The sequence below is a fragment of the Podarcis melisellensis genome (genome assembly GCF_964234715.1).
Source record: "Podarcis melisellensis genome assembly, chromosome: 17".
Lineage (NCBI taxonomy): Eukaryota > Metazoa > Chordata > Lepidosauria > Squamata > Lacertidae > Podarcis > Podarcis melisellensis.
This window is the reverse complement of record NC_138534.1, coordinates 11,267,996-11,282,687: the sequence shown is the minus strand read 5'-3', so window position 1 is coordinate 11,282,687 and position 14,692 is coordinate 11,267,996. Positions and strand designations below refer to the sequence as shown.

At 46.8% G+C, this 14,692-nt stretch overlaps 1 protein-coding gene across 2 annotated transcripts in view; it reads right to left on the bottom strand.

The window, feature by feature from the left end:
• Positions 1 to 1,810: 1,810 nt before the first annotated feature.
• Positions 1,811 to 14,692, bottom strand: part of LOC309359745 (alpha-2-macroglobulin-like protein 1) — a 78,244-nt gene continuing 65,362 nt past the window's right edge. For both annotated transcript variants that reach the window (XM_081893757.1, XM_081893756.1), the window contains 11 exons: positions 14,469 to 14,625; positions 14,124 to 14,198; positions 12,611 to 12,773; positions 10,323 to 10,483; positions 9,661 to 9,876; positions 7,399 to 7,520; positions 6,294 to 6,384; positions 4,676 to 4,744; positions 3,663 to 3,765; positions 2,280 to 2,321; positions 1,811 to 2,077 (listed from right to left, as the gene is read on the bottom strand). In XM_081893757.1, coding sequence (XP_081749883.1) covers positions 2,052 to 2,077; positions 2,280 to 2,321; positions 3,663 to 3,765; positions 4,676 to 4,744; positions 6,294 to 6,384; positions 7,399 to 7,520; positions 9,661 to 9,876; positions 10,323 to 10,483; positions 12,611 to 12,773; positions 14,124 to 14,198; positions 14,469 to 14,625 — 1,225 coding nt within the window. In that variant the 3' untranslated portion in view covers positions 1,811 to 2,051. The remainder of the gene's footprint in view (positions 2,078 to 2,279; positions 2,322 to 3,662; positions 3,766 to 4,675; positions 4,745 to 6,293; positions 6,385 to 7,398; positions 7,521 to 9,660; positions 9,877 to 10,322; positions 10,484 to 12,610; positions 12,774 to 14,123; positions 14,199 to 14,468; positions 14,626 to 14,692) is intronic.

Below are 14,692 nucleotides of genomic sequence, written 5' to 3'. Positions count from 1 at the left end.
CAAAACAAGGATGCCCACTGTCTCCCTTCCTATTCATCCTAGCAATCCGAATCTGGGCAGCCCCTGACATCAAGGGAGTGGTAATAAAAGGCAAAACCTATAAATCAGGACTCTTCACAGACGACCTGATGGTCACAACACCAGACCTCACAAACACAGCAATCACTCAACACATTCAGAATGGTGTCGGCTTACCAGTAAAATGTAAAGTCCAAGGCTATGTGTTTCAACACCCCACCTCATGTACAAAAAGAATTTTCCAACATCAAAAAGATAAAACTCTGCCGTACGAAATTCAGATACTGTGGGGCACAAATAATCAGAAACCTCAACAAACTATACCTCCACAACTCTAACCTCCTGTGGCGACAAATTAACAATGGCCGGAGGAGATGGAACAATACTAACTTCACTCTCTCAGATTAAATAGCCATGATCAAAATGATCACCCTTCCAAAACTGACCTGCCCTATTCCAAACCCTTCCAATCTGAATTCCACTAACCCAACTCTGCAAATGGAAGAAAAGAATGCACTCGTTGATTTTAAAGAGCTGGTCGTGGCTGCCTGCAGCTCTGTAGCTGGCTGTTGGTTCTCCATCCCATGACTGCCATGCAGCCTTAACAGCATCCTTGTGGAGGCACCTATTCCATTTAAAAATACTAATTTGCCTTAACATTCAAAAGCAAAAGCAAAAACCACCTCTTAATATGTGATAAGAATGAAAGTGTGCCACTCCGCTCTGTTAAAATGCCACTTCCTGTTGGACTGCTGTCATGGGAATGTGGGCTGGTTGGAGGTGGCAATTTATTGTTGGAGGTGCTATATCAGCTGCACTGGCTCCCGGTGGAGTACAGGATCAGGTTCAAGGTGTTGGTTTTAATCTTTAAAGCCCTATATGGCTTAGGACCCTCATACCTATGGGACCGCCTCTCCTGGTATGTCCCACGGAGGACCTTACGGTCTTCAAATAAAAACATCTTGGAGATCCCGGGCCACAGGGAGGTTAGGCTGGCCTTAACCAGAGCCAGGGCTTTTTCAGCCATGGCCCCGATCCGGTGGAACGCTCTGTCATAAGAGACTAGGGCCCTGAGGGACTTGAAATCTTTCTGCAGGGCCTGCAAGACAGAGCTGTTCCACCAGGCCTTTGGCCAAGGCACAGTCGGACCCCCTCCTTCGGTAATCCTCACAGAACTCTAGCCCAATGGTTGCCATTAATTTGATTTTGAATTGATCTTAGAATGAATTGGTTTTAGAATGCATTTCAAACAATTGATTGTGATTTTATGTAAATTGTGTTACTTTTATTTTTGTTAGCCACTCTGAGCCCGACTTCGGCTAGGGAGGGTGGGATATATATATATATTTTAATTATTATTATTATTATTATTCCCCCTCTACATTGGGTGGTTGTTGCATAGGGGGTAGTTCTACTCACCTGAGTTATCTCTAACTCTGCCCAGTTTGGGTATCTGCACTGGGGTAGCAGATGTGTAGCTTTCCACCAGCACATCTGAGCAGTTGTACTGGTTCACCTTGTGGCAGTGGTACATCTGGCATCGCACCAGCATAGTGAGGCTCTTGCCATAAATGCTCAGCCCCTTATCATACAGAAAGAAGATCACACACGAGTGAAGTACTGGGTTGTGGGGGAGGGAGGTGAAGAGATTAATTGAAATTAAAGATTGGTATAGGATTTAAGAGATTTAAATTTCCATAAAGATTCTATAAGGAAAGCAGAAAGCAGCAAAAAATATCAAGTAAAGGTATTGGAAAGGAGATCAGCGTAAATGAAAACATGAGACTTATGGTTTTGCTATATATGATTTTTTTTGGAGTTGTCTGTTGTAAAGAATGTATATTATGTGAATAAAATAATAAAAATTAGAAAAAGAAGAAGTGCTTTTGTGCTTGCACACAGTGATCTTTGGAGCCAAGACATCATCTGTACATGACCTAACAAAGCAGACTCAAAACAATGACCTAAGATGGGAGATCTCCTGCAGCAATTGTGCTGTTCATCTGGGTTTGCTTCACGTCTCGGATGCAGAGCTAGTGGTGGTCTTTCTTTGTGCTCTCTGTCGGAAGAAATACGAAGAATATAAGGCATAATATATTAAGCATTGTGGGTCCAGGCCAGCCACCCAACTTGATGTGGAGGGAGGGGAGTTCTTCTTGCACAGTGGATGCCTGCACGATTCCACCTAAATCTCACCAGCGGCCATTATGAGCTGCTGTGACTCTCCTTTCTGACGTGCCCAAGCCTCGTTCCATCCTTACCTGTGCTGCAGGGAGCGTCATATTCAACCTCCGCACTGTCTTCTGTGTATGAGAGAGAACAATTCATGAGACAGAGATCGAGCCCCAGAGCAAACCTCTCTCCCACCCCCATCAGCAGGAAGTCAGGGTCCTCCAAAAGTTTCTGAACTACAACTCCCATCATCCCTGACAATTGGCCGTGCTGGCGAGAGCACATGGGAGTTGGAGTCCCATGGCATCTGGAGGACCCGAAGGATAGCTCAGTCGGTAGAACAAGAGACTTCTAATCCCAGGGTCATAGCTTTGAGCCTCACATTGGCCAAGAGATTCCTGCATTGCAGAGGGTTGGTTTAGATGACACTCGGGGTCCCTTCCAACTTTACAATTCTATGATTCTGTGTCCACAGGTTCCTCATCCCTGTCGCGGAATCCCACTCAGGAAGGGCAGTGTGAGAAGGACACAATGCACCCTTCCACCCCAGCCTCAAGGGGCTGGTGTCAGGGAATGGGGAATGCATTCCATGGCAGACCAGCTTCTCTCTGATGGAGAGCTGGAGGGGGAAGAATCATGCACTCCCCCTCTTGCCCACAGCATGTTCAGAGAGAGAGAGACAGAGCTGAACAGCTTAAGGGGGGAGTTACCCAGTTACGAGATAATGACGACAGAACCAGAAAGGAGGGGGCAGCTAGCTGAGACATCTCTTGAGAGCTTGGAGGGCTCCCCTCCCCATGGACTTGGAGGTCTGAACGTATCAGAGAACAAAGGAGTCAGAGGGAGGGAGGAACTTCTCATAGACGCCCAGATTGCTGCGGAAGCCGGAAGGGTGATTAGACTAGGCAACCGTTCTCCTTGCGGAGAGCTGTGTATTTGTGCTGGCAACATGACGCTGTAATAAAAGGACTATAAATCTATCAGCTGCTGGTTAATTCTGATCTGTGAAGTTATCAAAGGGAGGGGAGGACTGTCCACGCCTGACAGCTGGGATCGAAGGGTGTACGGCTGCTGAAATCCTTCTCACGCCGCCCTCCCCAAGCCGTGTTGCGAGGCTCGGATCCGTTCAGATCGCAGCATCACAACGCAGTGCAGGGATGGCTCAGGGATGGCAGTGTGAGTAGTGCTCTCCCCTACCCCAGTGAACCCAGGGCACTCACCCTAGCAGAACCCACCACCCCTGGCAAAGATAAGTGTGGAGAAGTCCAACTAGCATGACTTCACACATGCAGACGCTTGGCATGAAAACAGACATAGAAGGATCGCAATGAAGGGTTACTGAATGTCCCTGGCGGAGTTCTTTGGAGCACATATGCTTAGGGAGAAGGGGATTGAGAGACAGGCAGGACTGTGGTGATCTATAAATGCACTTTGTGATGAATGGTACCCATTTCCAGCAATGAGATGCTTACCTGGATGGTAATAATCATACACTTTTACTATTGCTGGCTTTAGATCCATCACTTCTGTTTCTTGTTCCACAGACACACTGTAGTTTTGAACTTCGCTATCCAGCTGAAGACAGGAAAGAGGGGTAGGAGATAAACATGGCAGGTAGTGTGTTCATCCATCAGAAGGGGTGGGGTGGCAAACAAATCTAATTAGGATCAACTACAATGTGGGCTTGTCCACACCTCCATTTGCCCCACTGCTTTTGCCCCCAAAGAAATCTAGGGTTTACCGCTGAATCAGACCAAATGGCAATCGGGTTTTCCATGGCTTGATGTTCGTTCTGACTTAGCGGCAAAAAACAGGTTTTCCAGGGGAAAGCTGCTCGAATCCACATCTCCACCCCCACCATTCAGCCCGGACACTGAGGTCCAGCTCTGAGGACCTTCTGGTGGTTCCCTCCCTGCGGAAAGTGAGGTTACAGGGAAACAGCTGCAGGGCCTTCTCAGTAGTGGCACCCTACCTGTGGAACGCTCTCCCATCAGATGTCAAGGAAATCAACAACTACCTAACTTTTAGAAGACATCTGAAGGCAACCCTGTCTAGGGACGTTTTTAATATTTGATGTTTTATTGTGTTTTAAATATTCTGTTGGGAGCTGCCCAGAGTGGCTGGGGAAACCCAGCCAGTTGGGCGGGATATCAATTAATAATAATAATAATAATAATAATAATAATAATAATAATAATAATAATTAGACAAGCAGAAAACTGCTCAGAACTGTACTTTCTAGGCACGGGGCAAGCAGAAGTGTGGATGAGCCCTCTGATAGGCAAGTTTTTGAGTTCCCCAGGACACTTCTTCTGGCTTAAGGAAAAAGAGGGAGTAAGGAAAGGTCTCCCACCTAGTGGGGGCTTTGCTTTGGTCCTTACTTCCATGCTCTCCTTGCCTGACTCAAAGGTGGAGCATTACCCCAGAACCCCTTCCACATATCCCTGATCTTTGTCAATCTGATAGAGATCTGAGTAGGCCTCACCTGATCCAGGTAGATGTGGATCTTGTCTGGCTCAAACTCCACCTTTTTGACAAGGGGCTTCATTAGGAGCTGTCAGAATATGGAAGAAATGGGCACTATGAATGAACAAATCAAGCCAGCAGCCCTAGGCCACCACTGGTGGGCTGCCGTCCCATAAAACGTGGGCTCGTACAAAACAAGGACAACAGTTTTATAGATCCTCACAATTGTTGCACAGAAAATGACTAGAAGGTTCAGCACTCTGAGACACCTTACTGCAGAATATGATACATATATGATATACAAAAGAGAAAATAAGGATAAATATGAGTAAACGGGACACTTTATAACAGGCTTCATACAGGAACAGAGCACTGTTTGAAATGTGGAACTTCCCACACCTAGAAAAATAGGGGCTCAGTGTCACTTTAAATTGCAGGGACACGTAGCAGCAGATTGCCACCAGACACCTTAATTCTGTCCACATCTTTCTCAGGATTGGCTACTTGGGGAGAGGAGTGGGCCACAGAACCTGTGGGAAATCTGGGCTTTGGCCATTTCTCCCGCCATCCCAACTTCAGAAGGACAAGGCCAAACACTTGCCTTCTTGGGCCTGAGTTCAAGGCAATGCCCTTCCATTCATTTGCGGCAAGAGTTGTAGGAAACAACCCAGCAAAGAAGCTTTGCGCTGATCAGATACCGTAGATTCCGGAGTATTAGGCGACTGGGCGCATAAGACTACCCCCAACTTTTGCTGTTCAATTTTAGAGTTTTAGAGTTATAGAGTTTGAGAGCTGCTGGAAGTGGAGCGCGCACCCCTCTGCTGCCTCTGCCGTCACAGCAGCAGCAGCCCGAGGCGAGGCGTTTGATGGGAGGGTGAGCGGGTGAACGCTGCGCTCAGAAGGACTTTCCACATCCCCTTCTGTGGGGAGGGAGGAAGAGTGATGGCAGAAGGGGCGCCTCTGCTCACCGGCTCCCTCTCCTCTTTCCCAACGCATATACCCGGCGTATAAGACGACCCTCGACTTTTGGGGTGATTTTCCAGGGATAAAAAGTCGTCTTGTACGCCGGAACATATGGTAGGTGTTATTGGTGGATAAATTCCGTGTTATATATTATGCAGTGCAGCAGCAGCAGCACATCAGGAAAGAACATGATCTGTTAAGACAGTCTACCTCATTGCCTGATTCTGAAAGGAGAGCAGAGAAGAGAATGAAATATGTGGAAGGACCAGGGGAGAAGGCTGTGCCTGAGAACTGGAGATCAGCTGGTTTAGAAGGAAGAGGCTGAGCAAGTGGGGATGGAGTCTGAGAATTAGACCCTGGGAGCTGGGCAAGGGAGCAGGGATGAAGAGAGATGGATGAATGAATGGCTGAAGCAACCTGAAGCTTGTGTCTCTTCCTGAAAATGGTCCCTCAAGAGCCAAGATCCCTCCTGAAATGCTCCGCTAACAGCTTAAGCTGTTTTTTGGACATCTTAATTTCATTCTTCAGTTCTTACTGTTGCTTGTGGATCTTAATTTTGCTTTTGCCTTATAGAAGCCGTTCTGAACGACTCTACACAGCAGTGTCGTGGGACGAAATAACTAAAACAAAAGGATTACTGAAAGATGGGGAGAAGCCAAACCAAATGGTCTTACCTGCTTTGCAGACTTCTTCACAGGGATATACCCAGACAGCATATGCACCTCTATCAGGACCATGTTGGTTTCGTTGCGCTCCCCTGTGTAGCTAACGGGGGAAAGGGAAAGGAGTTTCCATAAGAGAGGCAGCTGAAAAATCATCTGGAGAGATTTGGGATCCAGGACAGTCATACCTTGGTTCTCAAACACCTTGGTACTTGTACATTTTGGCTCCTGAAGTGTCCGAGTTTTTGAATGTTCTTTGGAAGCTGAACATGGCTTCTGTGGCTTCCAATTGAGTGCAGGAAGCTCCTACAGCCAATCGGAAGCCGGGCTTTGGTTTTTGAATGGTTCCAGGAGTCAAATGGACTCCCAGAAGGGATTAGGTTCGACAACCAAGGTACTACTGTAGTGAACTTCCTTCCCCACTGCCTCACAAGTGAGCAGCCTGGAGGATGAGTTTAATCGATGTCTCACTCTAGGCAGGGCCACCCTGAGGTGATTGCTGATGAGACTCACTACCCAGCTTGCTGCTGAGACAAAATGGTGGCTACAGCCATCAGAGCTGAGTGCTCCTCTCAGCCTGGGTGGCTGTGAGAAGCAAGCAGAGGCCCATCACTCCAGAGCCTTCCCTTTGCTTCCATTCAGCCTGGGGCCTAAATTGAAGGAACAGACCTCAGAAGATGCATGGCCTCAGGCATACATACTACTGCCTCCATTCCTGTTCTTCGCAAGTCTCCCCCTTTTACCTTCCAAATTCTCAGGCCCAGGGACTTAAAAGCAAAGAGCGAGAAGGCTTGCAAAAGCCTTTGCTGGTCTTTCCCTCCCTCCTTTCCCTTATAAGTCTCCATTCCATTGCAGGTATATGGGATTTTGACAAGTGGGCAGCCCTATTACCTTAGACAGAGCTCATGATTCTGAACCCAGCTCCTGGGGAACTCCAGCATGGGATGAGGTGGGAGGCAGAATATTTTTTATCAATTTTTTTTGCAAATATGTTGTAAATAGGCAGAACATATTTTCGCATGCAACTATTCACATGTTCCCAAAGCTCCACAAGCTGCTTCACGAGAGTTGTGATTTTTGGAGCCCCTGCAGAAGCAGTTTAGCAGAAGTACAGTACCTGACTTGTACATGAACATCAAAATATTTCCTGGTAGTCTGGTTGCATTCCTTTGGTGATGTCTCGACACTCAGAGCAAAAGCTTCCGACGGTGGAGGCTCTTTGTGGTATCGAAGAGTAGTCTACATGGGGAAGAAAATTGCTGTATTCTGGGCTGACTTCTGGCATCTTCTGTGATGTGTATTATAATGCTTTCATCATTAAGGGCCACTATCTGAAGGATAACCTTGCTCATTTGATTGCCCTTTTTACACATCACTGTCTTTTTATTTGTATATATTGCTTGTTTTATGTTGCCATGGCTGTTGGCGAATGCGAATATCTTTCATCATGTGTGCTATCAGTGGTACCTTGGTACTCAAACGCCTTGGTTCCCAAACGCCGAAAACCTGAAAGTAAGCGTTCTGGTTTTCAAACGTTTTTTGGAAGCCAGACATCTGATGCGGCTGTCGGCTATTGCTTCTGGGGCGCCTGCACCAATCAGAAGCTGTGCCTTGGTTTTTAGACATTTCAGAAGTCAAACAGACTTCTGGAACGGATTAAGTTTGGCACCTTTGTTTTTGCTATTTGTTTTGCGTTTTTGCCTTTTTAAAAAAAAATATTTTATTAAGGGTTTTCTTGTTTTACAGTTTAAGTGTAATGCCTCGTATTTTTTTCCCATGTAACATTTTTACAAATCCATACATTTGTTGAGGCATTAGGGGGACAAGAAAAAAAAGAAAAAAAAGAAAGGGGGTGGAGGGAGGGGAGATGGATGGGGGTGGGGTCGGGTTTGCGTTTTTGCTTTTAAGGCTTTTTCGGTTAATTTGTTTTTGTGACTGTGTGGAACCCAGTTCAGCTACGGACTGATTGATTGTGTGACTGCGGAAATGGATACAAGCCCCCTCCCCCCATCCAAACAAAGACTATCATCAGTGCATAATTTTAATTTTTATCGTCTACAATCAGTGGCGTAGCGTGGGTTGTCAGCACCCGGGGCAAGGCAAGTAATTTGCGCCCCCTAACCCGTGGATTTTAGCAGGGGGCAGAGAGCTGCGAGTGCGAGCGTGCCCCCCACCCAGATGTTGCGCCCAGTGCGCCCGGCCCCCCCCCTGCACCCCCCACGCTACGCCACTGTCTACAATACTGCCTTATTTCTTTTATAGTACAGTACACTGATTTTTGCTTTCATTTTATGGATCAATGGTCTCGTTAAATAGTAAAGCTCATGTTAAATTGCTGTTTTAGGGGTCATTTTTAAAAGTCTGGAACTGATTAATCCATTTTGCATTACTTTCTATGGGAAAGCGCGCCTTGGTTTTGGAACGCTTTGGTTTTGGAATGGACTTACGGGATGGATTAAGTTTGAGAACCAAGGTACCACTGTAATATGTTTTTAAGGCCTTTCTGTTGGTTGGTTGGTTGGTTGGTTGGTTGGTTGGTTGGGGCTATAACCCGTATTTGGCCGACCAATAAAATCTGGTGATGGTGGTGATGATGATATACAATATGGGCCACTCAGTGAGTGTTCCATCACGTCGTTTTCACCAGGAACTCTGTTGGAACTCTGCCCTATCATAGCTATTAACTGTTGACCAACTTATACTCCCATTTATTTATCTACAGTGGTGCCTCGCAAGACGGAAAACCCGCTAGACGAAAGGGTTTTCCGTTTTGGAGGCGCTTCGCAAAACGAATTTCCCTATGGGCTTGCTTCGCAAGACGAAAATGTCTTGTGAGTTCCTGCGGGGTTTTCCCCCTTTTTACCCCCTTTTTCTAAGCAGCTAAGCCGCTTATCAGCTGATCCGCTAAGCTGATAAGCTGCTAAAAGCCACTAAACCGCTAATAGCGCTAATCCGCTAAGCTGTCAATGGGCTTGCTTCGCAAGACGAAAAAACCGCTAGACGAAGAGCCTCACGGAACGGATTAATTTTGTCTTGCGAGGCACCACTGTAATTCTTTCTGTTACTGACGTTATTAACAACCCATGGCAAGAACCTCCATCTGCTGAATCTGTGCTAAGGAATTGCCTTTCCCTTCAAACTTGCAAGAGTCAGTATGTTTCATTGGATTTTACCCAGCTATCCTGCTGTGGAGCACGTTGAAAACGAATGCTCTTTTCATTTTCTCAGGACTGCTCAGGATCTGAGACATGCCCCCCCCCCCGCCAGCCTCTCCCTCCGTTGTGACAATCTGAAAAGTGCCTTGGTCTGTTGCTTCTATCCTGCTCCCCGTGGATCAAAGGTGAGCCTTGTTTGTGCCTTTGAGATTTCCATGGCTTACCTGCACATAGGCACAGCCATTCCCTGACACCTCCAGCTTGTATTGACCAGGAATCTCTGCAAGAGGGGCCTGTTGCAACACCAGCCGGTTCTTCTTACCCACGTGGAACTCGTGCTGGAAACCCTCACTGGATTTCACCAGCACCTTCACATCTTCTGCCTCACGATAGGTCAAGGCTGCATACTTGGATAAAGCCTGCAGAGCAATCACTGTGTTCTGGGGGAAGCAAACAGTCGTCTTGGATGGTGGGGTGGAGATCCCGGAGAGAAATTTTAACACTTACTGAGATCTTATAAACAATAACTCCTTTTCCCCCTCATCCTGCCACTGAACATGGTGAACCTCAAACGATGGCTTTCGAGTGCCCGATAATTTTCACTCCACTTAAACACCAGCCCTGTGCTAGAATGCACATTTCAAGGTGAATACCCAGGGCAAGCAATAGCAAGGGACAGTGGGAACTCCCCCTAAATACTCCCTCCAGCTTTTTGGCAGAGTATATTCAGGTGGATTAAATCTTTCCTCCTTTAATCCTTCCCATCTCTCCCCCCCCCCCCCCGCAGCAAGTTTTTGTTCTGGAGTCATCCCTGCATTCGGCACACCCAAATACCAAAATTTGGCACCCTGCCGCAGCTCTTCCCTTGAGAAACAGCTGTTGCTACCTGTGTGGATGAAAGGCCTCCATAAAGACCCTGTAGGCTGGTGAGAGAAGGCACAACTTCAGAGGCATGGTTGAGGACATCTGTGGACACCTCTGGTGTGCTGAGGAGAGCCAGCAGATAGTAGGCTGTTGTTTCTACATCTGACAAGGATACAATTCCATCTATAGAGGGGAAAGAAAAGAAGATGGGCTCATTTCAACTCCTGCAAAAACTGCAGTCTCTGGTAGCCGACAACACACCCACTCCGAATCCCTGGGAAAAGATGTGGTCATGGATCCCAGGAGAGGGATGGGTGCATAGCCTTCTGACTGCCTTAGCCATAGGAGGATTTATTTTTCTGTTGCTTCTTTCTGTAATCCCTTGCTGTCTGTCCTTGCTTAGGGGAATGATAGCCCACAATGTTAAGCATCTCACTGACCTTCAGATTCTGGCAATATACCGAGCTTTGCCCCCAGTGCCAGAGGAGCTAGAGGAAGACAATGGTTACAAGTGAATGCATAGGGAACCGGTTCCAGTGCAGGAACAGGCCCCCTTGCAGGAAACAGTGCTTTATTCTGATGTCCAGAGTGGTGTTCAAGCTCAGGAGTCAGATGAATCTTCTATCTGAGCTTGAAAAGGGGGGAATGAGGCAAGGAAGAAGGGCTACCCCTATGCTATCCATATAATCAGTTATCAGTAATCAATATATTCATATATGCTCACACATAATCAGGGCTTACAGTATTTTATAATCCATTTTGAATCAAGGGAAGCTGTGCCTTAGCTAATTGCATACTACTTGAAACAGCAAAATTAGGAGCCGACCTTTCCCCTACAAACATCCGTGTACCCTGGACAAGGGGAAGACGTGAATCAGAGATTCTGGTACAAAATCCCCTCAGATACAGGCTAAATTAATCCAAGAACAGGAAGAGCAAAACCACAAAATCTCCAAGCTCCCTGTCCTGTCATAACTAGGGGAGAGGTTAGACAGAGCGTCACTGCAAGCATCGGAAAGCAGAACTAGAACTCCGTGCTTGACCAGTGCTTGACCAGGAGCTGGTAGCATGGCAAGAAGCTTGCTAATTGGCTAATTTTCGCTGGCAATATTGTGACTGCCTCATGGTTGTCTCATGATCTATGATTTGCTGTGATCTGCTCAGGTATAAAGACCTCTGGATTTCTGTCAATCGAGGTCCCAGTTCCTTTCGGAAGAGATTCCAAACTGGGTCCTTATTGCCTCGCAATAAACTTCACCTTCTTATTCTCCATTGCTGAGTCTGCCTGATCCTTATTTAACACCAAGTGAGTACCTGCTTACATTCACGTACTTCATAATAATAACCCAGAGCAATAATTGGAGTGGGAACTGCTGATGCTACTAAGCCTTTATTTGTTTGTTTGTTTGTTTGTTTGTTTGTTTTGCATTACTAGGCTGCCCCCTTGGATTCATTCATTCCAGGCACCAGGGATGGGAGCAGAGATTTAAAGTCTAATCATCCCAGCCACCAGCTCAGTAAATATTAAATCTTCTCCACATACACAGTACAGCAATTAGAACTGGGGAGGGAAGGCTCCTGTTGACCCCAATGGAGGCTTTTCATAGCGCAAATTGCCGAAGCTGCATGCAGATGTGATTTTTACTGAGATGGCCGCTATGGAGAGAAGACTTATACTTCCCCGTCCTTTTCAAAAAAAACTAAGCAGTGGGATTGCCGGGTTGTTGCGTCAAGTGTAGTTAGTCCCAGAAGTCATTCAGACTTGTTCTCTGCAGTGAGTCATGTTGGGCAGGGCACCACACCTTGAGTCTAGTCCCAAACCCCAGCAGAAAGATATCTTTGTAAGGAGGCTGGAAAGGGGTATGTTATGGCTTACATCGCTATCTGTAAAATGGGAATAATAGTGGCAGGTCTCAGAAGACTACCCTTATAAGACGAAGAGTTGGAAACATATAAAAACACTCTGAAATGCTTCATCATCACAGTAATTGTGGATAATTAATTCTGGGTCACCAAAGGATTACCTGAATTGACATGTTTGTTTAGAAATAATAGAAACTACTGGGGAACTCAGAATTTACTCCAATATCCTAAGCAGAAAAAGTTGCTACTCCAGATGTGGCAAAACAGCTGTCTCTGGAACAAGGGCTGTGTACACACGCCTGTCTTCTCTGCATGCACTGCACTCCCCCTGCTAGCTCCCCACCAAAATCAAATCCTGTCCATGGTGAGAAAGAGCACAACCTCGCTGCATTTTAGGTCAGTTAATGGCCACACAGCCTTCCTTTGCTCTGAATGAACCCCTCCTACCTGTTTTGTCAGCCCCTTCGCGCAATTCTTTCAGGAGGTTCTGCCGTATCTCTGTGTCCCCAGACAACGTGAAGACGTAAGCCAGCAAGGCCTTGGGGTAGGCATCGTCCACAGAACTCAAGTTCCTCTTCAGGCAGCCCAAGGCGTCATCTACCATTGTACGCTTTAACACAATTTTAAAAAGACTCTGTTAGGTTGCTGAGTGGGATATGATCCCAGTCCAAGAGAACTGCACTTCTCTTAGGAGGTCCTGGGGGTCTTCTCACCAAAGTATAGTTCCCCAGGAATCCACAGGGGAGGCCATGAGAGCTATAGTGGAAAGATATACAGTGGTACCTCGGGTTACATACGCTTCAGGTTACATATGCTTCAGGTTACAGACTCCACTAACCCAGAAATAGTACCTGGGGTTAAGAACTTTGCTTCAGGATGAGAACAGAAATCGTTCTCCGGCGGCGCGATGGCAGCAGGAGGCCCCATTAGCTAAAGTGGTACTTCAGGTTAAGGACAGTTTCAGGTTAAGTACGGACCTCCGGAACGAATTAAGTACTTAACCTGAGGTACCACTGTACAGTGGAACCTCGGTTTTCAAACGTAATCCATTCCGGAAGACCGTTCGACTTCTGAAACGTTCAAAAACTGAGGCGCAAAGGGCAGTCTGCCAATTCAATAGAGAAAATTGTGGGAAAACAACAGATACACACAGTGGAAGCCATTCAATCTCCGAGGCGCGTTCGAAAATGGAAGCATTTACTTCTGGGTTTTCAGCGTTCGAAAACCGAAACATTCGGCAACGGAGATGTCCAAAAACTGAGGTACCGCTGTATAATTATCAGGTCAGACATCTCCCTGGTGTTTCTTAGATGGACAGAAGGTGGAGACCATTTACTCCTGCCCTCTTTTGCAGAGACTTCCAGGCTACAAGGAATTCCCTTCCAGCATCTGGACACAAGCTGAACATACAAAGGACTCAGCAAAGAGTAGCATTTTATGACATATCTGGTGCAGATATGGTAATTTTGTGCCCATTATCTGCCCGTACCACCATCCTACAAACTGGGGTCAGAGACGTCCCCCCCCCCCAACTTGAGGGCTGCCTTCCCTCACGGACAACCTGCAAGTAGTGTTCAGAGCCAGAGGCAAAAACTGGACCGAGCAATGGAGGGAGTTTGTATGGTAGGCTACATTTGAGGCATGCAAAAGCCAGGTTTCTACAGAAGCATCAAGAGGCATCATGACTACAGTTTGAGGCATGTCTCTCCATCCAAACAAGCTGAAGGCACACCAGACAAGGTGGGTGGCCAGTTACTAGAACCTGAGTTGAAAATCTTTGCCAGTAAAGTGGTTTCCCAGATGCTTCATGGGGTAGCTATATGGGGCATGGACCCAAATGCTAACAAAGCCTTAGAAACAGTGCAAATACTGAGCTGGTAGTTCTGCCCTGAGCTTTGAGTTGTACAAGGATTGATGGGGAAGTCACAAAAATTTGTGGAAATCCTAAGGAAGGACTTACATTCTCCTTCATGTTGAGCTCCAGCAGTGAGGCAGCAACGTAAGCTGTTAGTGAAATCTCATCATCCACGCCACCCTAAGGATGTCAGGGGAAACACCAGAGAAAAGTCAAGGCGCTTCCAGACTCCCACTGTTTTGAGTGGGATTCCATGACATACCAGAAAAATGGAAGTTGTGCAGTTGAATTAGTTTCGAGACAGCAAAGCTGCTCCCCACCTCTCCCCAAACTGGACCTTTCGTGATCAGGAAAGTAACAGGAAAATACATTGGGAAGTGTGGGATAACAATTGCTCGATCCCATGTGGTATAACCTCCCCGCAAGCAAATGAATGCTCAGTGAAGGTACCTTTATGGCATTGTTGAAGACTCTTCCCACACTTTCAAAGCAGCCACTGGGAAGTTGGTGCTGCCCCAACCAGCGCAAAGCATCCTGAATGTGCTTCTCATCAACATAGACATAAGTCTTGGCATGGCCAAAACCCTTAACCACAGCAGCCGTCAGCCTGCGGGATTGAAGCAAGAATGTCAGGGAACTGCCAACGGAGCCAGAGGCAGAGGGAAGGCTCCAGA